The following is a 25,330-nucleotide window of genomic DNA, read 5'->3' as shown; positions in this document are numbered from 1 at the left end:
CCAGCCTCGGATACCCGAGAGCGCTGCCGGAGAAGCGCAAGCGGCTCATTTTGCACGCGCAGAGCAAGCAGCCCATACGCATTCGCACACTTCCACACACGCCCGCAGCTTCTCAGCACAAAGTCTCCGCTTTCCGAGCGGGTGGGATGAGCTCGCCTCGAGGCAAAGCAGCCCCGCGGCGAGCGGCAGCCCAGGGGCACGCCGAGCGCGGGCGGCCGAAGGGCGTCCCGGGGAGCCGGCGGCGCGGCCCGCCCCTCCGCCCCGACCCGCAGCCCGCCCGACGAACGGCGACCGGCGCGCCGGAGAAGCGCCGCGGCAGCGGGGAGCCCGCAGCCCGCCGCGCGGCCCGCGGACGGGGCTCAGCACCTGCCCGGCCCCGCGCCCGCCCCTCCCCTCCGCCTCGCCCCCCGGCGCCGCTTACCGGGATCGCTGCAGCTCGAAGGCGGCGGCGGGGCCGGGCTGCCCCAGCTCGCAGCCGCCGGGGCCCTGGGGGCTGGCGCGGCCGAAGGGAGCGGGCAGCACCCCGGCCGTGAAGGAGTTGAGGCGGCCTCGGCTCCCCGCCGGCCCCGCGGCGCCCAGGAAGGCGGCGGCCGGCACCTGCACGGCGGCGAACGCGTCCTCCTCCTCGTCCTCCTCCTCCTCGCGGGGCCGGGGCGGGTCGGCGGGCGCGGCCGGGGGGCTGCCGAGCCGCGGCGGCGGGGCCTGGCGGGGCCTGGCGGCGGGGCCGTCGGCGCCCGGCGGCGGGGGCCGCCCGTCGAGGGAGATGCTGGTGAGGAAGGAGAGCGCGGCCTGCCTGCGCCGGGGGTCGCCGCGCAACGGCGGCGGCGGCCCTTTCCTGGGGCACGACTCCGGCGGCGGCAGGGGCCCGGCGGCCGCGGGGCTGCCCGGGCTGGCGGCGGCCGCCGCCATTGTCCGCCCCCTTCCCTCCCCGCTTCCCTCCCGCCGGCCGCCGCCTCTCTCTCTGCCGCCCTTCAGGCCGGCGGGCTAGAGGGGCGCGGGCGGGCGGCGGGACATGGGTGCCGTCGGAGGGGCCGCCGCCCCGTCGGGCCGCATGGACGGGAGCGCGGCGGGGCTGCCCTCCGCCCGGCCGTGCCGAGCCCCCGCCGCCCGCCCTGCCCCTATTTATGGGTGCAGCCGCGCGGCGCAGCGCCCCGTGCAACAACACGGCAATCACGTGTGGGAAACGGGGAGCTGGAGGAAAACAAAAGCCCGGCCAGCAACCCGGAGGAGGAGGAGAGAGAAGGCAGAAGGGTGGGTCTCCGCGAGCTCCCTCCTTTCAACCTCTCTCGGTGTGCTTTTTTTTTTTTTTTTTTTTTTTTTCTTTCCTCCCCCCTTTCCTCCTCCTCCTCCTCTTCTTCCCTTCCTGAATGCGTGGGGGCGGGCGGGAGCCGGGGGAGGTGGAGTCTGTGCCCGCGGTGCGCGGCACGTGGCTCGCCGGGCTGGCACCGCTACCGCTGCGGGTCCTGGGGCGGTCCGGAGCGCACGGCTCCCTCCCGCAGCATCCCATAGGCTTCCCGACAGCTCAGCCCCATCCCTAACCCCGCACTTTGGAGTGAACGCGCTGCATCCCTCTCACCCTCTCATCCCCGGCCCCGCAAGGTGCGCCTTCCCCGCCATCCCAAAGCAACGGCCAGCCGGCAGGGCCACCGCGCCGCCCAGTTTCCCTGCTCCATCCCGTCAGTGCTGTTGTCTTGTGATGGTAATTTCATCAACGGCTTATGTAAGGGTTGGATAACACAAACACCACAACATATGGTTCGTGCGAGATAGCAACGTGCGCTCCATAAAGCGTTACAATGACTTGTGTGATATTCCTGATACAGTCTGTGGATGATTTACAGCCTTTCCAAGCTGTCACAAACAGCGTAACGTCCACTGTCATTCGATCAAAAGTTTGCTAATTTGATAAACAAAATGGATTATTTGGTTGCAGAGGGAAATCTAATGTTATTACTGGAGGAAGCAATGGACTTGCTTCTGCATTCCTCTCAAAATTGATCTTTTGAGCATTCAGTGACTTTAGAATAGAGCTCTGTGACAGGTTCATTTGTGAAGGTTTGGCCTGCAGTGGCCCTTGGTGCCACCAAACCCTGCCTGCAAGGCCCCAATGTCCCCGGAGCACTGCAGCATCCTGGTGCTGCATGGGCAATCTGAGCAATCCAAGCAGGATTGCTTGCTGAGCAAAGGATGGGAAATGCTGGGGAGAAGAGAGTGTTTCTCAAATCCCACTTTCTTCCGGATGGATTTTGAGGTGAGCATTCCCATTGCAGATTGAGGTGACACTTTCCTAACAGATGGCACTGGTGCACTCACCCTGCGGCACATCAGAGATAGATGGGTTGGGTGGGAGGTGGCAGGCCTAAGTGTAGGCTCCCCTCCCTAGGGCAGAGCCCAGCTGTTATCACCCACCCATTGGGGAGATGCTCTGCACTCCTATGGTCACATCATACCCTTTGAAATAACGCAAGGAAATGCAAACCCGCAGCCTTCATGCATGGACTTTTTACCCCTTGCATGTCTGATGGGATGCAGCCACTGTGTTTTCTTTGCTCTGGAGCCCAAAAGCTTGCTAGGGCAACTGAGTCTCAGAGCATATTTTCCAAATGCAGCCTCTCCAGGTGAAAGGCATGTGAAAGAGGACCACCACCTCAGTGCTGGGTGCGGATCCAGAGACTGCTCTAACTCGGGGGCAGGTTTGATGTGTGCAAAAATATGCACTCCTTTCACTAAATTACTCTTTTGGGGGGATAAATATTAAGCGTTATTTGATGCTGGAGGCATGACCTCTGTTGTACAACTCCTCTAAAGCTGGAGAAAAGTGTCAGCCCACCTTGTGCACATTTGTGTCCAGGTGTGTTTTGGCACCTGATTTGACAGTGTGATGCCTGTAGTCAGGGGTGCTCATGGGAATGGTTGAGCTTATTGAACCTCCTTTTGCATCAAAATTAGAGGAGCTGGGAAAACCTTTTATGTATTTTGATTGTTATTTAGCATTGAAAATATTTATTTTACTGTTTACTGTTATTTAAATTACTAATCCAGCTCCTTCCCCCCATGTGACATTTGCAGTGTGCATATCCGTGCCCATCAGCCCCACTGCCTCTGCAGACCTCCACAAATGCCTCTGTGCTAACATAAACGAGCTGCCCTGTGGGTGCTGTGGATGTATGTGCTGTCTTATCCAACGGTGTTATTGAAAGGGGATTAAAACATCCCTTCCTTTGCACAAAATAATGAACCCATTTTGAGAAAGCACCATGCAACAAAAACATGACTTTCTCAGTCAAAAGTGAAGCTATTTTTGTTAATGAGCAGGGCACCAGAGTACAGAGATAATTGGCATGTTAGAAGTACCAGGCTCTCTAGACCTATTTATGTTTAGTAGCAAATATAGATGGATATGTACAACCTAAGGTGAATGTTCTTTTCCAGTTCCTTGCATCCTTTTGATCTGTGCTTAGCAAGACTTTAGGTGACTCCATGTGCTACTGGAGTCCCATTTGCTGGAGGTTATGTGGAAATGTTAAACAAATTGACTTTGCTGGTTGAAACTTTTTTTCTTTGATGGGGAGCAGTGGTGGACTAGAGGAAATAGCAAAGTTGAAAGGAAAACCAAAAATACATATTCTGGAAACTTGCTTCTGTGACTGTTTTTTAAATCATTTTCCTCTCCAATTTCTCTTCCAACCAACCAGCTCTACCCAAGTGCAAGCAAATGTTTTTATTTCAGAGGTCATGGGCTTATGTAAGTGGACAACAAGTGGTAACAGGAGTGGCAGAGCATGATAACATTTGTACACAGTGCACGAAGAGCTGGAAGAGAGACTCATCAGCTGTGGGTGTTTGGAGACAGTGAGGAACTTGGGGTGACACAGGTGAGTGCAGACGCTGGGTTTAAAGACATCAGGGAGGGTGGAGGGAGTTTGGACAAAAAGTGAAAGCGCAGCAATTTGCAGCTCTGAGAAATGAGCCTGTAAAAATGGTGCCTCTGCTTTCATGAGAAAGTGAACCCAAGTGGGGAAGCCTTATGCTGTTGTGGTTTTAACATCTGCTGTCTTGGCTTTAATATAGTCAGTGCAAAGTCCTGTTGCAATGCAAGGGTGAAGAGCAAGTGTGGAAGGCCGCAGAAGCCGAAGCTATGCTCCTGGATGGCTTGCCTCCTCAAACTGAAAAAAATTTCACTGTGTAGAGTTGAAAAGTTTGCCTGGAGCTTTAGTCAGAGACAGGATTTGTATTGAATTGAGAGTTAACTCTGTGAGACTAACTAGTCCTGAGCCACCAACATGAGTCGCCAGGGCAGTGCTCGAGTGTCCTCAGTTTATTGTTTGTGTGCTTTAGTGATAAAAACAGGCTTCTCATGGTCACTGACACTTGTTAGAGCTGTGGAGCGGAGACAGCTAGTGGAAGGAAAAGTAAAAGTGATTTTCTCTTGTAGTTTTGACAGCACTGTTTTCTACCTGTCAGGATCAGCCTGCTAATGCTGTTACACAAAACTCAGCAAAGAAGGCATCTGGAGGCAGTACTTTGTTGCTTCTGTAGTTGACAACAGGAACAATTGTCACCAGTGGTCATGGACCTCACTGCCAGGTCCCAGCAAATTTTCTGTAATCTGCAAGCACACTTGCTGTGCGAGACTTTGGAGAAACAGCAAATATGCAATCTTACAAATGCTTTTTTTCTTCTCTTCCCAAAGTCTCTTTGTGGAATAGAATTGCATTTCAGTAGAGGAAATAGTTGTAACATTGAAGGAAGACTTGGAATGTGAATTTAATAATCCTTCTGCTTAGAAGGAGCTTTTAGCAGAAATAAAGTAGAGAGAATTTAAATGCATTTCACTGAAAGCCATAGTCAGGAATGGAAATTGGATAAGGACAGTACAAATTCTTTATGAAATACTAATACTGCATCTGGATAGTAAAGGCCTGTTCCAGTGCCAGACCCCAACCTTCAGTCTGTTGTAAATTTAGCCTGATTCTCAGAAATGCTAAGTACTTGCTTCCCATTGGAAATTTTTCAGGAGCCTGAGTGTTTTATTTTTGAGGGCTGCCTTTACTAATTGAGCATAAAAGCTTGACACTAACCTGCTTGTCATCTTTGAAAAACAGATTTCCTGGAAGTGCATAGATCCACAGTTGTCTCTTTTGAAGAACCTAACTTTATTTTCTTCCCTTGTTCTAAGGTATGTGCCAACAGTAACCAGTGAATGTAAAACCAAATTTTTGCATGGTGATTATAAAGTGGGAGAGATTTGTAATCGCCTAACATTACTGTTGGAACAGCATGAGCAAGATCCCATGTGTAACTGGCAGGATGAGCAGAAGCAGGTAGCCACAGCAAAGGTGAAACGTTGTCTGCACAGACCAGCTGACATGCAGATCACAAAGGCACAGAACCTCGTTATTTAAGATGTCAGAGGTGTGGCATGTGTGGTGTTGATGTGCCTGTTGTACTGCCTTGAACGGTTCCTGAGATCACCAGAAGGCAAGCAGTGGGTGGCAGGGCCAATTGGGTAGATATTTGTCTCTTAAAGAAATTAGGGCACTCTAATTAAGTGGTGAGACCTGGAATCCATATCATTCCTCTGACTCACAGTACCTTTAGGTGAGGCTGGTGGCAAGAGCTTTTTATTAAGATGACTTAACATTTTCCAATGTAAGACCACGGTGTTTTCTTTGTTAGATCCTCTTTAGGCCTAACATTTTTTCAGGAAACTTTGGTCAAAATCATTATGGCAGCTCAAAGGGCAGGAACAAGAAAAACACGTTGCTTCTTCCATGTTAGAAACTCTTCTGACCTTTCCTTTGAAATACCCAAACATGCCTGCACTGAAACAAAAATTTAGGAGGTGGGCTTCTGTGTCTGAGGTGGGGCTGGGAAAGGAGGAAGGAATGCCCTTCCTATCAAAACACACCCACCTCTGTCCTCTTTTAAGCCTTTGAATCATGTAATGCGCCCATGGTTCTAGCTAGAGACATTTACTGCTTAGCTGCTAAAGCTGCCGGAGGTTATGCTTTCCTTGAGCAAATTTCAGCCTTCTAAAGCAGCTGGGAGCATCCAAACCCCAGGCCTACAAGGGATGTTTGCAGCTGCTCTGGGCTGCAGTGGAGGCAGCTGCTGAAATGCAGGTTGAGGACATGCAACCAGTGTGGAAGAGCGAACCATATGTTTGGGTGCACAGAGGGAAGGAGCTGCATCAGAAAGAAACACCATCCTCCCTTCTGATGAATGCGCAGCAAGGAGGCTGAGGAGCTGCACACTCAGTCTGAATTTTCCTTCCTCACTTTTTGGATGCTTGAATTTTTAAGGTTACTCCTTCATCTTGGGTTGTATTTGAGGAGTTTTGTTGTTGTGGTTGTTTGTTTGCTGTATATACTTTGTAGTCTCTTAAAGACCTGCCTTAAAGACAGGAGTTCTGTTTTTCTAGTTGCTGCTGAAATGCTGTCCCATACCGCAATGAGCTTGCAGATAAATAGACAAAACAAGGAAGGTGGCCACGTCCAAGCTGCAACTGGAACGTAGCAGTTTCTGGCTCCTATTTGAGTGATTAAATGGGAACAGGGCCACATAGCTCCTCCCTTCTCTCGGAAAACAAAAACTGTGGACACTTGTAGAGAAAACAACTCCAATCTCTGTCCTTGTCTCGCTGAAGTTTTCTTCTGTGGAATCAGAAATGTCTTTGCAGTATCACAATAAGTTAACATAGGTATAAGATTCAAAATGGAGTAGCATCTATTCAGATGAGCAAATGTCCTGTGCTCCTGGCAATCTCCTTAAGCAGCAGCATAAATAAAAAGCAGCTTGCAATGGCACTAGAACAGAACAACAAAGACTGATGGCTTAAAAGGACTTTTATACTGTTTTAATAAAGTGACAGCTGTGATTTATCCCATTCTTTACCATTTCAAGATAATTTGGACTGGAGTGTATAGAATTGCTGGGTGTTAAGATTGCAGCAGGAAGCCTAGAAGAACATCCGTCATCACCATGGCTTGTGTTAATTTTTAATCATCTCCAGATAATTTTAAAACATAGCTGCAGGTTTCTGAAACATTCATGTGAGCAAGTCTGTAAGTATGTTGGCTGCCTTGGGTAGGAAAATCCTCCAGTTCACAGGACAGGCTGACCAAGGAGCTGTGAGAGAGCAAAAATGCTGTTGACACCTACTGAGACAGTCTTCAATGAGAGTAAAAACATTAAATAAATAGCATCTGAAGTTCCCAGAGGGACATGCTGGCAGAGTGCTTCACTGCAGAGACTCTCACACAAGTTCAGCCTGACTGGAAATGTTTAATATACAAGAGAAAAAAAAATTCAAGAGATTTTTTTTTTCCTCTTCTTGAAACTATTAAATTCAGGGAGTGCGACTCCAGTGGGAATGAAGGAGGAGAATGGAAAACTTTTGGTGGGGTGAGCTGAGGTTTTGCATCTTCTTAGTGGCGTTCTTCTGCCTCTGTGCAATGTGATACCTCATAAGCACTGTGCTTGGTTCACTCCAGAATTTCAGAGTTGAGTTAGTTGTCCAGCTCTGAACTCTGTGAGAACCTCAGCAGCAGGAGATCACCACTGGCTGGAGGAGATCAGAGGCAGAGTAGGCTCCCCTTGAACCTGCACAGGTGGCCTGGCCCATGGCCTCCCCTTCTCCTTTCCCTCTAGGGAGGCACAGGCCATGTCCGGGTCCTTTGAGCAATACTCTTGTGTAAATATATGCAATAATATGGGCAAATTTCCAGCATTGTAGTACCCAGCAAGGTCAGCTCTGCCTCTTTCCCAGGGCAGCCAGAAAAGCTGGCACAACACATTGAGGAAGATAGAAATGGTGGTGACCTTGGTGGGGCTGGGGCCTGTCTTGGCCCTGGGCTAGGTGGGGGGAGGGAGAGCAGCTTTGCTCCCTGCAAACCCCTGAGTTTCTTCAGTCAGCACTGCTGATGCTTGCGTATGCTCACCAGAAGAACTTTCTGAGGGGCTGAGGGCCTTAGGATTCTCTGAAGTGGCATAGCTGGCCCAACCCAGGCATGGATGCCTAAGAGAGATGTCCGGAGGATGGGTCTTCTCCTTTGTCAGTGAGGGTTGTATGTAGAGGAGGACCCCTAAATCCTGCTGTTTGCCTTTGTGTTGGGATGGGAGGAAATTCAAGACCCATCTGAATGCCTTCCTGTGTGACCTATAGTGAGGAACATGCAGGGGGTTAGACTTGATGATCTCTAGAGGGCCTTTCCAGCCCCTGTGATTCTATGATTCTGTGAAATCCAACCCTAATGAAGGACAGTAAATTAATCTGCAGAAGAATTGCCAAGGGTACAGTTATCTGCCGCTTGGGACAAGCCAGCAACTCAATGCTACTCTGAATAACCATAACTTGCCATATGCTTATCTTGTATAAACCATCTGATAGCTAAACATTGGTCTGAATGGGATGCCTTTTCCACTCAGGAAGTTTTTCTAAGCAGACAACTGAAATCAAATTAATGGGAAAGTGGTCCCCAAGCAAGAGAGATCCAAAGTCTTCTGCCATCTCCACTCAAACTGAATAGCACCTTCGTGTAATAGTCTTCATGTTGAGATCAATGAGGTTGTTTGAATAAAGGAAGTGTAGAAGAAAATAAGAGAAGAGAGACTGCATTCAAATTAAAAAAAAAAAAAAAAGATTTCAAGTTTCCTTGAACCCCAAGGAAAGGATAAATCCTTTAAGCTGTGAAGAAGTTAACTGCTAGAAGAATTCCATGAAATCAATTCTAAAGTTTATCACACAATAAAATACAGTTAAGGGCCAGAAAGGAAATTGAACAGTTCAAAGATATGGCAGTGTGGCAAAACAGAACAGCTTTGCTAGAATGACTTCTTGTACCTATTTGGTGAATCTGCAGTTCTTTTGTTTTGAATCTTGACGCACTGGTAATTCCCTCTTCCAAAGTTCAGATCACTGGTTTAGCTCTAATTTACTGCAATGCCTGTTTTTTTTTTTGCCAGATTTTCTCTCTAGAGGAAAAGTTAGTGTTCAGATATACACTGAGGGAAATTATATTTTTCCACACACACACACATATATAATGTATATGTATAAAAGTATACATATGTATGTTCATAGATAGAAGGATATTTTGTTTTCCCCTGCAGGGATGTAATTTCAACTGGATCTAATAGGACATAATATATATGCTCAAACTAGAGCAGCTGCAGGAATATGCAGCAGAACTATTCTGCTGGCTGTTTTTGGAAACGCTTTAGCCATCTCCATTATACCAGCATGACTGCGTTCCTATGGGAACAAGCTTCCTCATAGCAAGAATCTTCTATAGCGAGAGCAGGTGACTCCTGGTTAAAAACTTGGGGTTTGGCACACAACTTAATATTTTTAAATATCAAATATTCTGCAATGCTTTGTCTAAACTCACTCATTTTCAAAACCAATTAGCTTTTTTCTTTTTCCTTCAACTCTGTCAATGAGGCTAGATACAACAAGCCCTGTTAAAATTGTCACTGGGACTTGTTATTAGATCTGTAATAGTAAAAACCTGTTTGCACCTTCATAGTAACTATGATGTTGCTTGAAGAGCTGCAAGCAAGAAGCAGTTCGCTTTCTGAAGGGCACCATACTGCAGCAATAAGGCTGCAGTAAGCTTTAATAGAACTACTGGTGAATTAAAGTAGTAGCATTCTTTGTGAGGGTGCCTATTAGAATCTGACTTTGTGTTATCATCTGCCTTAAATACATATCTCCTCTGAAGAAAGGTCTTGGGTTGTATACTGTGAGAGTATTACATTGTCTTACTGCTTACTTGGGGCAGGAATGATGCTTACAGGAGCGAACCCTAGAACTTTACAGTTCTCTTAAGAATGCCTTGGAAATAAAGAATTATAGGAGGAAAAAAAAAACGTCATCCTGACTGATCAGTTAGAGAATGAAGCAGTTGCTGTAGCTAGCAAAAGCTTCTTTGAACCAGTGTTACGAGCCTTCATACCTTGCACTAAAGCTGATCAAATGTATCTGCTTTATTTTTAACTCCAAACTGGTAAAACTGCCAGCAAAGTATCTGTTGTGCACGTAAGTGATATGAAGGAGGCAGAACTTGATCTGCAGCTCTCTGCAAGCAGATAATGAATGAACATAGCTAGAAGTTGTAACAAGACCAGGACTCAAATTTCAAGGCAGGCTTGTAAGTTGTGGGGAAGTACTCAGTACTATACTATATCAAGGGTATAGATATAAATAAATGGAACAAAGATGTCAGAGTTGTATCCTCTGGTCTTGTCCTTATCCCTCCTATAATCACAGCTGCAACTCCTCTGGCTCAATTCTCATTGCTGGTTCATCTGTCTTACCCCTGCTGCCATAGTCATGGCTTTCTTTGCTGAGGCTCTGGTCCTGGCTGCAGCTTCTCTTGTACCCTGGCTGTGATGAGCTATCTACTTAGTGAAGGCAAGGGTACTTTATCTGTGGCATTTATTTCTCTTGCTCTCCTTAGGGCAGATGATGGTAAATTGGCCCTGAAGAAACCCCTAAGGTGCCTGAAACTCAGTGAACTTCAGGCACTTGTGGAAACCTCCAAGAAAACTGCTGGAGTAACAGTCTTGTTGGTCATACAGTATGACCAGGGCTTGGTGTTGAGAAATTGAAATATGTTTCAAGAGATTCTGCTGTCTGCCATGGTATACGCACTGCTGATTCAGGCCCCATCAGCAGTTCACAAGCAGACCAAGAGTCCCACCTTCCCATAGAGTTTCACCTGACTGATATTTGAAGGTAGAAAATGTTTTTGAGAAATTGAAGTGAAGAATAACAGCGCCTAAAAAAATGTTTAATGATTGCAAAACTTAGTATTGACATTCTATCTAATGTCAAGAACTTTCCAACTGCTCTAGCAATGGCATGTTGTCACTTCTCTCTATTTTTGTGCTTCAGAAGATACAGGAATTTTAAACTGTGACACCTAACCAGCATCTCAGTGGAGATGCTGTTCTGATAATAAATGATGAAACATACCTTACCCTTGGAAACAACTATTCGCAGTCTTTAGAACAGTCGTTCTAGCTCAGAGGAGAGCCATGCAGTAAAAACATGGGTGTGTTAATCTTTTGTATGCTTGATAAGATGTGAATTTGTTTGCATAGCCATCTGCTTGCCAACTAGAACAAGGTGGGTTGAGGGTTATGGTGCTTTTATTGCTCTATATGAAGAGAACTTGGATACGGAAAAAAACAATGGACCACAAAGACCGTAAGAATAATAAATGAAGGTAGAGCCATTTCTTCTTGGAACTTCAAATGCTTGAACTCAGCAGGTATGACGTTTCTGAAGTGGATGTATATGGCAAAAGCAAGCAATGATAGTACCTTCTAATAGGATACGCTATTTATAGGAAGTACTACAGAACAACAGGAGATAACAAAGAAAATTGGCTCACCTTTTCCAATGATGAGTAATAGCTCAAGAGGAACACAGTCTCTATCCAAAGAGATGCTGCTTTCTTACCTGCTAACTCTTAAATAAGGGTGAGGAGAGGTAGATCCAGGCTCCACCCCTTCTAGTCAAAAAGGTGCATGGCTTGCACCTGAGCATCCTGGGTTAGCCACTCCTCCTCACCTGGTGCTCAGCAATTGCTTCAGGCCCTGACCTGGCAATTCCACTGCAGGATGTTTTTAAAGGGCAGCGAGCCAAGTGGTTTTAAGCCAAATGTGTGGCTATTTGGGGAAATATCTTGGAGAGTATTGATTGACTCTACCAAATGTCATTTTAATTGGGTCTGAATGTTTGCAGTTCTGCCTCAGTTTGGAGGCCAGCACCTGGTGCGGCAGGGCACTGCAACACTCAGTGCCAAGCAGGACAAGAGCTGGTCCTCTGAGAGGGGTTGGTAGCTCTCATAGAGGATCTTCCTTTCCCCTCCCTGCTCTGAGTGTTCTCTTGCAAGTGTTACGAAATGCAAATGCACAGCACTGTGTGGGTGAAACCTAGAAAGCACAACTCCCCTAGAAGCTGGCTGCCAGTGAAGCATCCCGGCCTCATTTGTTTTCAGGATAAATGCTGTCTTGAAGAGTGTGCTGGTGTGCCCTGCTTTGTATAGGCAGATTCTTCTCCCCCTATGGCAGTGGCGTGGACAGCCCATTGCATGCCCACCACCCTCTGGTGCAGCAGCTAACCCCCAGCTGCCCTCCCCTGACACAGCTCCATGCCGTTCCCTCGGGCCCCGTCGCTGTCACACAGAGCAGAGCTCAGCGCTGCCCCTCCGCTCCCTGTGAGGAGCTGTAATCCACTGATGGAAGGGAGATGGCCTGAAGAAGGAGCAGGGCAGCCCTTTGCTGTGGATGCAGCAGGATGGTGCTAGGCCAGCTCCCCGGATGTGGGAATGGCTGGCTCTCCACTGCCCTCCAGTCAAAGCTCTCCCCTGGAAGCAGCTGCTGTCTCCAGTCCAGGAAGTGCTCTGTGCTCAGACGTCTCCCTTGAAAGCTCCATGACCCTGCCTGCACAGTTGCTGATTTCAGCAAGGCTCTTTGAAGTCCATCAAAGCGGTCTTTAATGCCGCGTGACCAACTTAAAGGCTATTTTTTCTTTTTCATCAGCTTCACGAGGAGTAAAGCACATCTGATGCAGGACATGGCAGTGCTTTCTCTTGTGCTGGAGGACGGGTGCTCTGGCAGGACAGACTGCCAGAGGAACAACATCTCTACTCTGGCTCTTGACAGGACTGATAGAGCTGTTTTTCCAGTGAATTTCCAGCTAGGCTGTTCAAATAAACTCCATGAGAGCTTCTGCCTGAAACCATCATCCTGCCTCTGTATTTGCCTCCATTCAGTAAGGATCTGTGATGTTCTTGGAGGTCTCCTGCAGAGCTTTCCCCTGTGTGGCAGAAATTACCCTGTACACCATCCAAGAGAACTCTGATACCTCCCATAATCACACAGAGCACTTGGAGGTGCCCTACCCCTCTGATAATTACCTGACTGCCACCCATCAGCTCTATCACAGCCTTGAGTGAACTGGCTGATGCATTGCACTCTGTGCATTGTTTGTAATTAAGTCAATAGGCAAAAGGGTAGGTTTTTGTCTGGGCATATTTTTTGTTTGTGTTTTAATTTTTTTTTTTTTTTTTTTAGCCAAGTTCTAAAGTCCATGCTTAGGGCCTCACATGCTCAAATGTCTTTTAACTCTTGACAGGGGGAAAGAACTGAGTCGTGACCTTATGGTCTGAACATGAGCAAACAATCTGTTACAGTGAACACACGCAGAGGAAAGAACAGCGATGATTCAAGGCAGCAGGATCCTCAACTTGAGATCATCATTTTCGTGAAGGCAGGGGGTAACGGCTGGCTGTCACCCACAGGATTACATCTTTCTTCTGTTCCTGGAGTGACCTGAAATGAAACCTCTAATGCCAGCAGGGATAAATCCCAGGGCAGGGGAGGCTGGGATGTCTGTGCCCCACTGGCCTTTCTGTGCCCATGCTGCCAGCCTAAAGGAGGTTTCTGGAGCCTTTGTGTTCGTGCTTGTGATGTTTTTGCTATTAGGTCCAGAACATGGAGATTGAAATTGTTGCCCCTGTGCTGCAGATCCCTCAGCAAAACCATAGCTGAGGGTTCCCTGTCCTGCTGAAGATATAATAGAAAAGCTTTACAACACAGCGCTTATTTCCAAGAGGTGCCTGTAGTTTGGTTAAAAAAAATCTGTTGGATTCTCAAGCTTATTTTATGCTAGATTTAAAAACATGTGTTCTTCCAGGAACGCAACATGAATGAATGTGAGCTCTAAATTATGCTGTTCTTTCAATTAGAAATTTTCCACCGCCTATCATTCCAGGACAAATATTGATTGAACAGTCAGTCTGTGTGTGTGGGAAGCGTGGCCTGACACCCGGTGTGACCTTCCTCTCCTGTGCCTGATCACCAGTGGTGGCTTTAAGCTTCCTTTTGTACCAAAACCTTGTTTCATAACTGAACTCCCTGCTCTTTGGAACCTGAGTTTCTTCGTTTGTTTGCTCAGTGAGCTGAGATCTGTTGGGATATTTCTCTGTTTGATTTGGTTGTTAGCTTTGTTGCCGTCTGAAATGACCCAGGGCTGCTTTGTTCAAGGCCATTTTTCTGGAAGGGTTTTGTTCTGCACAAGTTTGCGGGTATCACCCGTGTTATTTCTGCTCCATTGTGTGCTGCTTGCCTGCTCAGGGCCATATTGTGTTTGCATGTGTGCTTGGCTCTGCAGCTTTCAGCATCCACTGAGCATGGGAAAATGTCTTTCCACCGGGAGATTTGCATATCTCCACTGGGAATTTTTATATCTCCAAATCCTATAGAAAATTTTCTATATTTTGAGGTTACAAGAGATCAGTTTTCATAAATCAAAGAATCACAGACTGGCTTAGGTTGAAGGGGACCTTAAAGATCATCTTGCTCCAACCCCTGAATGCTCTTAAAAAATATGAATGAAGGACAGCATTAGCCTTTCTCAGACCGTACTTTCTTGGAGCTGAAAAAAAGACATATATTCCTGTTGCAATGTAGCAGGTTTCTCCAACGATGGACTCTTGAAAGGATGGATTTGGTTCCCAGCAAGTACTTTGCAGCAGTGCAATCTGCCTTTGTAGGGAGAGTCAGCACAAAGCCACCCTTTAGTCCCCATAGCATTGATGAACAGGGTGAATTTTATCCAACAGGTCTCAGTCTTTTTAACAAAAGCACCAGTTGGTATCACAGAATCACAGAATTGCAGGGGTTGGAAGGGACCTCTTAGATCGCTGAGTCCAACTCCCTCTAAATCAGGTTCCTCATAGTCGCACAGGTAGGCATCCAGACGGGCCTTGAATATCTCCATAGAAGGAGACTCCACAACCTCTCTGAGCAGCCTGTTACAGTGCTCCATCACTCTGATAGTAACCAATTTCTTCCTTGTGTTAATATTGAACTTCCTGTGTTTCAGTTTGTGCCCGTTGCCCCATGTTCTATTGCTGCACACCACCCTCATCAACTTGACTCCCACACTGTAGGTATTTATATATAGTTATAACATCCCCTCACAGTCTTCTCTTCTCCAGAAGAGTCCTGAATCTTTAGGTATCTTTAGGTGCTGCCGAGTTTTTAGGAACTAGGGCTCATGTAGAGAGGTAAAGGGAGTCAGAATCACTGACTTGGCCGAAGTTGGAGAAATGCAGAGTGCAGCTGAGCAAAGGCATTTCAGTGAGACCCTTAGGGACGCTCTTTTGGAGGAAAAGAATAAAAGTATTCCAATTTACATTGTAGTTAGAATCATAGAATCATTAAAGTTGGAAAAGACCACGAAGATCATCCAACCATCAGCCCATCCCCACCACATCCCCACTGACCACGTCCCTCAGTGCCACATCTCCACAGTTCTTGAACACCTCCAGGGACAGTGACCACCAGCTCCCTGGGCAGCCTGTGCCACTGCATCACCGCTCTTTCTGAGAAGAAATTTCTCCTAATATCTGACCTGAACTTCCTTTGGTTTGCTTTTCGCAAAGCCAGAGAGCAGTAGATAATGGTTCCTGTAGAGCCTAGAGCCCCCTGGATTGTGCCCAGGGGAAAGCTGGGGGTGGGAGCTGAGGCCCAGATGCATTTGTCTCTCATTCATGCCTTCACTAAAACTGCAGACATCCAGGCCTCCAGCTCCCATCAAGGGCACACACACCCATGGATCACACAGTGCTGCCTTTGACCCCTGTAAGAACAGTTATTTCTTCTCATGTTAATGAAAAGTACTCATACTGCTTTCTTCTGAGATTATGGTTTGTACTTCTATATATAATGCATATACATATATAAAATGTAAACACATGCACACACTATATATATGCACACTATATATATATCCTTTCCTCCCATCCCATTTCCTTCTCACAAACCAAACGTTCCCAGTGAGAGGACAGCAAATTTCCATCACAAATGCTTTTCCCCTGACTGTTTTTTGTTTTCTAAGCCTGTGACATGAAAGCAGACATAATATTTTCATTTTGGTTCTCTATAAATAAACAGAAATCTCATTTCCAGAAAGTGTTAGTGGAGCAAGTCAAGTCCTGAGGCAGAAGAGCACGCTGGTTCTCTGCTGCTGAGCCTCGTTGTGTCCCTGGAGTCGTGCTGGAACCCCCAAGGTGTTCACAGGGAAACATGGACTCCCTCAAATTAAAGTACAACAGCTCAGTCTGGATCTGCTGCCCTGCTCTGTCTCCTCGGCTTTAAATTACTTCTGGGGATACAGGTCATTCTGTGTGAGAGATAGAGCCTAATGACAGTGGTTCTGTGGGCCCCCAGGCAGATGTGCTGCTCTTTCCATGGCAATCTTCTGGACGTAAAGAGCAATGCTTTCAGATTTAAATGCTGGTACCAGGGAAAAGGGGGGGCTTATTCAGGCTGTGGCCCTCAGTGAGTGCTGTGCATGGATGTGGCACTGACCGCTCTCTGGGACAGGCACATTACCTTGCTTAGTGTCCTGGTACCCGGCTCTGGAAATCCCTGCTGCAGGGATGTCTGCCTGTGAAATGAGCAGGACCACTGCTAGGAGCAGCTGGAGCCTGAAAGTAGTGTTCTGGGCTGGGAATATACTGCTCCACCACTCCCATGGAGCTGCTGCATTACCTACCCACCTTTGCCGCATTATGGCTTTGGGATCACTGTGTTCCTTCGAGGTTCAGCTGGACATGTCTTGTGCTGGTCAGTGGTGCCCAGCGGGCTGTGGCTCCTAGCAGTGCTGCAGGTGGCCCAGCACCCATATGGTGCTTCAGGGTTTTAAAGGGAATTCTAAAGGATCTCAGGAATGTTAGAGGGTTTGAAAGCTTTCTGTTTTCACAAGGTTTTTCCAGTGCTTGTTTATGGTTTAGATGTTCAGAGCAAACAGATGTTTAGCAGGCCAGAAGTCCCAGACTTGTAGGAGACGCTGTCTGCCTTGTTTTCCACTGTTTGGTACCCAAAGCTAAGCACGTAAACTGCAACCATGAATAACCTGAGAGGTTCCCCTGCCCTGGGCACAGCTTCTCGCTCAGGCTGAGATCCCTCGCAGCACAAGCAGTGGGACACCACCTGTGCACAAGCTGCAGAAACTTGTGCAAACATCACTGCTTGTTTAGAAGGTGAGGAGCTAAATGATTTATTAGTGTGTCAGCACTGAAGCTGAGAAGGTTCTTCTCAGGTTGGCTTTTATCACTGACACCTTACGGGGTCTCGCTTACTGGAAAATTCCTAGTAACTGGATAGTGGGAGGGAAGGAAGCGTGTGGCACAGCCATCTGAGGGGTATGGCCCCACTCTGATGACACTGAAGGGGACAATTTGCTGCCACCACACTGGTTTCTTTCTCTTATTTTTGCACCAGGGTTCTGCCAGTGCATTGACCAGAAGCATTATCCATCCCCATTGGCAGATGTGTGAGCAGCCACCAGCATGGACCTCTGCCTCTCTGCAAGCACAGGCAGTGCAGCCCAGCATCCAGACTTGGAGCTCTGTCCTTGGTGAATGGGTAACACTGCTGTGCAACTCCAGTTATGAGACCAATTCTCATCCTCATACACTTCCCTTAATTTACAACCCTCAGTATCATAGAACCATAGAATGGTTTGGGTTGGAAGGGACCTCAAAGCCCACCCTGTCCCACTCTGTGCCACGGGCAGGGCTGCCACCCAGCAGCTCAGCTGCCCAGGGCCCCATCCAACCTGGCCTTGAGCACCTCCAGGGATGGGGCACCACAGCTTACATGGGCAGCTGTGCCGATGTCTTCACAGTAGTCTAGAACTCATTTCATATTTTGTGTACAGTTCTTAAATAAAAGCAAACATTTCTACATTTGGTTGGAGAGGCTGGAGTTTTAGCAATGCGACAACTGCAATGACATCAGAACCATTAGCAGCATTATGGTAGTAAAAATGGAAAATTCTCTAAAAAAGAGAAATGCAATACTTAAATGCACACACATAACTAGTAAGAGGGAGTGCAAAACAGCTGTCAGTAGGTCACGAAAATCCTGAAATTTCATGTGTTGAGAATTTATCAAACCTCCTAGATTGAAAATTTCACGCAGGCCACTTGTGAGCAATGAATGAGTCTGCAGAGGTAAAGGAGCTGTAGGTCTTCTATGATAAGGCTGGTTTCTGACTTTCAAAAGAATGCCAGATCTGAAGAGCAGCAGATATTCTCTGTGTGGCCTGTGGGGTCAGTAGCCACAGAAATAACCAATAAAATTATTTAATTTTCCTTTCCAATATTTTTCCTCTTGTATGATATATTCTTGGTTATTATATAGCCTAAATATATATAGAGAAGGTAGAGCTCCCTCAGCCTAAGTGGTAAAAACATGCAGAACAAAGAGGGAAGTGGGATTTGAAATGCAGTCAGCCAATTTGAAGTATTTGAAGCACCGGTTGTGTGATGGCTGAAGAAAAACCACTAGGTAATCCAGACAGCGAGTTCTGAAAGTGGCTGCAGAACAGGCCATGGTCTAACAAAAGGATCTCCTCCATCCTTACATTAACACGCTTCTCAAAGCTCAGGGAATCAGGATATTTTCTCTCCAAACTCCCTCAGCATGGTTTGCCCTCTGCCAGTGACCCAACCTACAGCTAAGCTGTTTGCAACGGGATGTGGATTGCTTTCTGATTGCTTAACTTTGGCATGTTCCATGAGCATGCTGAGACTCTCACCCTTTGCAACAAAACCCCCTTTTGAAAGCACTTCAAAAGACTGAGTCCGGATTTGTGAGAGATACGGGAAATTGCTGAGGAAAATATTTTACCAAGAGGAAAGCAGACAAACGCTTGGCAGGCAAGCAGTCGTTTTGTTCCTGAAAAGGGATGTAAGTCTGGGATTTAGGAGAGCTGAGCAGAACTGGAAGAAATGTCCAAGCTTCAAGGGGTGCATTAGACGCTAAATTCTAATGGTTTGCTTAAAAATAACCTTGCACTTCACAGACAAAAAGCATGCCACAGAAGTATTTGAGAGCCTCAGGATAAGTTCTTGAAGATCCATCACACAAACCCACTGTGGCATGTGGCTCAGCGGGCAGAAGGGGGCTGCAAGAAAGAAGGGAACAGACTCTAGCAAGGTCTGTTGTGACAGACAAGGGGAAATGGTTTCCAACCAAAAGAGGAATGATTTTGACAGGATATAAGGAATGAGTCTTTTACAAAAAGGGTGGTGAGGCACTGAAACAGGTTGCCCAGAAAGGCGGCAGATGCTCCGTCCCTTACAGACACTCAAGGTCAGGCTGGACAGGGCTCTGAGCAACCTGATCTGCTGTAGGTGTCCCTGTTCATTGCAGGGGAGTTTGACCAGATGGCCTTCAAGAGTCTTTTCCAACTCAAACGATTCTGTGATTCTATGACTTTAAGTCATTATGTGCACAGGGCTTTGCTCATCCTCCTGTGGATCCCAAAGGATCCCTGTGTGTGCCAAGAGCAGCTTGGTCAGTGTGGATGAGTGCTAGTGGGCTTTGGCTGGGATCCTTCCCAGTTTCCCTTCTGGGCCCTCTCCATTTGTGAGTGAGCAGCGAAGGGGGTCCTAGTGCTCTCCTTGTGGAAAGCAGGATGGTACAACTTGGTAGCAAATGGACAAAAATGAAGCACCAGCTTTGGGGACACTCCTGCAAATCTCATCATTGCACAACGAAAGCAGTTCTCTCCACCAGAATGACTCAGTGTTTACTGCTGCTCACAGGTCTCTGTTGGTGTGAAAAGTGCAACCGTGGGGACGTGGGTGAGAGCCCCTGCTGTAAGTCATGTCAAGTTTACATATTCATTTGGAATTATCATTTGTAGTCTCTTGGTAATAAATGCCTTATGTTTTAGTGTTCATTTTCTCATGTCTTTCCCAGTTCAATCCTAGGATAAATAGATTCTGAACAAATTTTTGTCTGAGAAAGCCCAGAAGATCCACTTTTATGTATACTGAATTGAAAGTAGTTTTCTTCACAAAGGGAAATGTATTTCTTAAAACATTGTTTCAGTGCTAGTTCACATTTGCTTTCATATAAATCCCTTTATAAATGATCCCTTTTCTGTGGAGAAATCATAAATGCAGTGAGTTCAAACAGCCAGCATAGCCAGGAGACCATCAGCACCGTATGCAAGCATATACTTGTCTTTTAAAAGCACTGATCACATTTAATGAATTATGAGATCTGGGTGTACGTAATGCTGTGTCAGAACAGCGTGGACACCTTGGCAAAGGGCACCTGGGAGCATTCCTGCTCATCCTGATGTGGGGAAGGCAGCCCTGATGGTGTGAGCTCTCAGGTCCCGGGGGCTGGAAGTGCAACAGTGAGACATGCAGGCCATTCCTTCCTCAGGAATGCAGAATGCCTTTCAAACCTCACGAGATAACACCTGGTGTCACTACTGACATGAGGAGGCTGAGGAGTAAGATGTCTTTTTTGCCACCCCTGCCTCTCTGAGACAAGTAACTCATTCCCCATGGGCTTGAGAAGAATGCTTGTATTTCTCATGGCTTGACGTGCTTCTCTGTCACAGAACAAGAGAGAAGTAGGGGGAGAAATGGCTAAAAGCCTAATCTTCATTTCTTTTTATATTTGTTTTTCTTCTTAAGTGTCAAATTATTAGGACTGAATTTCAAGAGTTCTCTTGCTTTGTCTGAATGATTTGCTAAGCAGTTAACAATTCATTACTAATTAATAGATAGTATTTGGCAAGCCAGAGAGCTGAAAAGTATTAATTCAGTTGATACCCAGCAAGCACCATGCATGTGAAGAGCAGAGTGATTTCAGAGAGGAGTGTCAAATTGAATTTGAATTTTTTGCCTTCTAATCTGACAGCAATTATATAAATTTAATTACATTAGCACAGAGTGAAATACTTTGGCAAGTTTAATATTTCAAACCCATTTCTTTCAGATGGAAGTTTGTGGAAAATGTTGCCTTTTTGTTCCACATCAGCATGGTGATAAAATTTGAGATGTATCACTGGCTGTTTCCCTGGAATGGAAATAGTCAATCACATTTCTGATTTGTAAGGATCAATGTCTTGGTTCTTATGATACCCATCCTTACAGTGTGATGGAATACCTGTCCTTTTGCAAACTGACTGAGATAAAAGAAAATTTGAATTAAAATAATCGCTTCTTCTAGAACATCTGCTCAATGTTAAAAGAATATCAACTCATTATCTGATACGCATTATCCGAGATAATGTTAGCAGTTTCTTTATTTTATGCTGCTTCTCAATTGCAGCTCGAATTCCCAAGCTCTCCCAAATGATGAGTCATTAGGAATGTCATTTCAAAGACTGTATTTAATCTCTTCATCTTTTCCCACAAGTGATTTACCCAAGGGCACAAGTAAAGCACACGTAGCAGATTCCCAAAGGTCCCAAAATCATGATTTCTTTCCTATCTAGCCTTATTTTTTCTTGCTTTATTTAAAACCATTCTAAAAAGACTCACTGAGTTGGTAATTTTAACTGTGAGGTAATGAGTGGCTTTTATCACCACAGAAATGTTATCCGATCTGAATTTTGTCTCCCCTGCTTCTTCTTTCAAACATCCAACCCCCAGCACTGTTTCCTGGCTATTTCTACTGTCCTGTGAGTACATATATATAGAGTTCTTCCCCAGCACCATGGCATTTTTAAGGCCTGTGAACCCAGGCAATATGAAGTAAGGTATTAACTCACTGAAAATGAATTCATTCAAAATAGTTATTCAAGTTGGTGCTGAATTTTAAACGTAAAACCAATCCAAATCAGAACAAAAATTTTATTTCTATTCCTAAGTTTAAAGTCCTTTGTAAAAACAACAGGGATGCTTCCTCCGAACTACTCATAAATAAGAAAAAGTTAATCTGTATTTCCACACTGCGTTAGAAGTGCTATTCATTGTTGTACAGTAGTTGAAATGAACTAGTATGTTTCATCACCACTCACCACTCCTTGTTTGTGGCTCCAGCTGGAAGGCCAACAAGAACTTTCCAAGGGCACACAGTCTCCAGCCGTCCCTCTCGTGGTTCCTGCCAGCAAGGCTGTCTCCCACTTGTCGCAGTGTGAGACAGAGCTGTTCTTCCACCCTTGCAGGCACTCCATGCCTCTTGGCAGTGGTTAGGTCCTGCCACTGGGATGTAGACACAGCGGGTGCCCTATCCCTGGACACACACAAGGTTGGGCTGGATGGGGCTCTGAGCACCCTGATGTGGCTGTAGGTGTCCCTGTTCATTGCAGGGGAGTTGGACGAGATGATCTTTAAGGGTCCCTTCCAACTCGGACAATTCTATGATTCTATGCTGTACCTAAACAGTGTGTCCAGGGAGGCCAATGTCTTGCCATGTGTGAATTCCAGTGATATTCTGGAGGGGAGGCCAGCCTTCTGTACTAAAGAGTGGGAGAAAGAATAACTCAGGAAAAATGTATCAAAATAACTATCAAGGGAAGATTTATCCATATGGGTAGCACCCATCATTTCAAACTTAATGGTCAGACATATTTTTATGCCAAATACTTGATCTAAGACACAGCACCCACAAAGCTGTGAAGTTTAACCCAAACTGTGCTGACACTGTACTTCGCAACCTGTAATGTAATTCACAGAAGACGTCACTGTTTGTTGTGTCTACAGTACAACATTTTTCCATGTACTGGAGGCATACAGGAACACAATCTGACCTCCAAGACTGCAAGCAAAGCACAAACTTGTGAGAAAAAATGCTTGACATCTCAGGTTTTATCTAATGAAACTAATCTAATGAAGTGCTAGAGGAGGTTCAGGCTGGGTATTAGGAACAATTTTCTTCTCAGAAAGTGGTGATGCAGTGGCACTGGCTGCCCAGGGAGGTGTTGCAGTCACTGTCCCTGGAGGTGTTCAAGAAGTGTGGATGAGGTACTGGGGGATGTGGGCAGTGGGCATGGGTAATAGTTGGACTAGTTGATCTTAGTGGTTGTTTCCAGCCTTAATGATTCTATTTGTTTAGTCCATCTTTCACCGAGTGGAGCTTTGTGCTTACGTCTGCCTCATCTTGCACTTCCCTTAGCAGTTGTTCATACTCAGACAAAGAAAAGGCTCTTTCAGATTTTATGCTTAGTCTGTGCAGGGACCAACACAAAGATTCAATCTGCTCAGAATGAGCAGTCTTTCTGTACATACACGTGGAAGAAAACATCAGTAGTTCTTTCTTCCAAATTTTCCACAGCTGATTTATTTAAGCACAGCAGAGCCCTTGCTTTGAGGATTGAGATGACAAGACTAGGCTGATTTTAGCATAGATTGTTTCTAAACGAGGAGTCCACTGGTAGTCCAGTATCAACAAGCACCTCACTGATCTTTTCTCTCTGCTCTTCCTCCATTTTTATTTTTTTTTCCCCTTGTACTGTTTTTTGACAGAATTCTTCATTGATCAGCAGATAGACATTGTCTTCCTCCTGCTTCATTAGGGACATGCCATTCATCCTTCCTATTTGAGGATAGTTCAAAAGCACAGCTAATTAAAGGCAACTAACGACCGGGATGGCGTTGCAGGCAGTGAAATAGCTTGCCTGCAGACACTTTAACAACACCTGATGCCTGCACTCAAGCAGCCCTTTTTCAGGATTGCTGTAACGATGTTCTTACCAATAGAAGTGAGATGAGGTTACCCACGTGAACATCAAGTCTTCCACTCCTCCTAACCATGGCAAATCAAGGAACATTACATATCCACATCTTCATTTAAATGATAAACAAATCCTAACATTAATTACCATACTTTCCCCCTTATTTCATAAAATGAGAAAGGGTAACATGTACCTAAGTCTGAATCCTAAGATGCTTTCACAGACTACATGAGGAAACTAGAAGATACTTGAGGCTGTGCCAGAAGGTACAGGTCAGACCCAGAGGGCATTGCTACTCAGAGGTTCCCATTTAGATACTTATGCCTACTTTAAGTCAGTCCACTCCTGCCACCTTTACCTCAACATGAGAGTATTGGCTTCAAATCAGAAAACATATGAAAACTCAGCTGTACTTAGTCAACCATCCCATTTTCCTCCAGACATTAATCCACTTCATCTTAGCTTTTGTCTGGAGTTTTCTTTCTTCTTCATTACTCACAGATGTTGAGAAAAACAGCCCAAAGAACGCATACTCCACTTCTGACTGCAATTACAAATTGCCATAAAGGTGGCCAGTGCTACTTCTGAACATAACAGGTTATGTATGCATGTAACTGAGGTAAGCTGGGATTAGAAATTGCTATTAGAAGTTACTGCAAATAGCTGAAGCGGCATTTCTAAAATTAGGAGATTTCAGTCAGCTTTTTTTGGTAAATAAGTTGCTCAAGTTTCTGGTATTAATTTAGGAATTTCTCTCTTTGAAAGGGAAAGCATAGTATATCTCAACTATTGTTTGTATTCTTGTTTCTAGATGCTGAAATATGTCAGGTTTTTTTTTGGTGTTTTAAGCGCAACTGATGCCTTAAAATACCAGCTAACCAAAGTGGAAATATAGTTCTTACTTTCTTCTTAAAGTAAACACAGTTCCTTACTGTCCTCTAGTGGAGTAGTACAATCTTCACAAACACCAATGGACTTTCAAGAAAAAAAGTTATTAATAAAATACTCATTTGATTGTATGTGGTTCACTCTTCTGTACCCCAAACCTCTGCAAACTGCCTTTTGTACTTCAGCTGAAATGCTAATGCTCTTTGAAGTACGTAAAGCTTATCGAACAGCCATCTAAACACTGGTACACTTCAACAAGCTTTACTCCTATATGTCTGCAGACACAGAAGATGTATCGTGCTTTTATTGACACAACTCTTAAGCTACTGCAAGGCTAGCAGATACAGACCAAAAGACAGAGCACACCACATTTTCAAGGGGGACTGGCATCTGAGGTGGTAAGAAGCTCTAGTAAATACACTGTGGAATTTTAGCAGTATCAACAGTGTATTGTAAACCTAAGTATAACCATGCTGATGGACACATACCAAGGTAGATACTTCCCCTAGGATACTCTCTTAGTTTCCTGTAACCCAAGCTTAAGGAATGCCTGAGGCAACAGTATTATCTTTAGCCTTGATCACTTTGTCCCACCTTTCTCTTTAACCTGCCCAAACTGTGTGTGTCCATAATATACTGCAGCAGTTCCATAGTATCCAACATTCAATTGGCTATGCAGGGAAATGCTCCTTTCCACTTGTAATGAAACCTTTTACCTGATGCCCCTTAAGAACAACCTTTCCTATTACACCTCTCGACTTCACTGGCATCTATTACATCCCTACATTACAACCCTTTGGTGTCTCCCTTTCAGATACTTTGCAAATTCTATCCTGTACCTTTCTTTTCTAGTTATACTGGTGTCCCCTGACAGCAAACTGTCAACTTTCTACTTTGCCTTCCATCCCTTCTCAAACACTTATAGTT

At 45.8% G+C, this 25,330-nt stretch overlaps 2 protein-coding genes across 5 annotated transcripts in view; one reads left to right on the top strand and one right to left on the bottom strand.

The window, feature by feature from the left end:
- CABLES1 (Cdk5 and Abl enzyme substrate 1) overlaps nt 1-1,074 on the bottom strand; it is a 67,687-nt gene extending 66,613 nt beyond the window's left edge. The window contains exon 1 of the mRNA XM_031612955.2: nt 422-1,074. Coding sequence (XP_031468815.1) covers nt 422-909 — 488 coding nt within the window. The 5' untranslated portion in view covers nt 910-1,074. The remainder of the gene's footprint in view (nt 1-421) is intronic.
- Nucleotides 1,075-1,153: 79 nt separating this feature from the next.
- On the top strand, nt 1,154-25,106 carry LOC149918564 (uncharacterized). 4 transcript variants are annotated; one of them, XM_090137463.1, is made up of 4 exons: nt 2,022-3,875; nt 17,308-17,443; nt 19,641-19,694; nt 24,017-25,106. In XM_090137463.1, the coding sequence occupies exons 1-4, from the start codon at nt 3,783-3,785 to the stop codon at nt 24,079-24,081; spliced, it is 348 nt and encodes a 115-aa protein (XP_089993589.1). In that variant the 5' UTR covers nt 2,022-3,782; the 3' UTR covers nt 24,082-25,106. The 4 variants fall into 4 exon arrangements, 2 of the variants coding, with proteins under 2 accessions (XP_089993589.1, XP_089993588.1); XM_090137462.1 differs by having other exon boundaries at nt 17,308-17,451; XR_016465130.1 differs by lacking the exons at nt 19,641-19,694; nt 24,017-25,106 and adding an exon at nt 1,154-1,251 and having other exon boundaries at nt 3,731-3,875; nt 17,308-19,629.
- The last annotated feature ends 224 nt before the right edge of the window (nt 25,107-25,330 follow it).

The sequence above is a fragment of the Phasianus colchicus genome, chromosome 3, assembly GCF_987193195.1.
Source record: "Phasianus colchicus chromosome 3, bPhaCol1.hap1.1, whole genome shotgun sequence".
In the NCBI taxonomy this organism is placed as follows: domain Eukaryota; kingdom Metazoa; phylum Chordata; class Aves; order Galliformes; family Phasianidae; genus Phasianus; species Phasianus colchicus.
The sequence above is the reverse complement of the archived record's forward strand: the minus strand, read 5'-3'. Positions and strand labels throughout refer to the sequence as shown.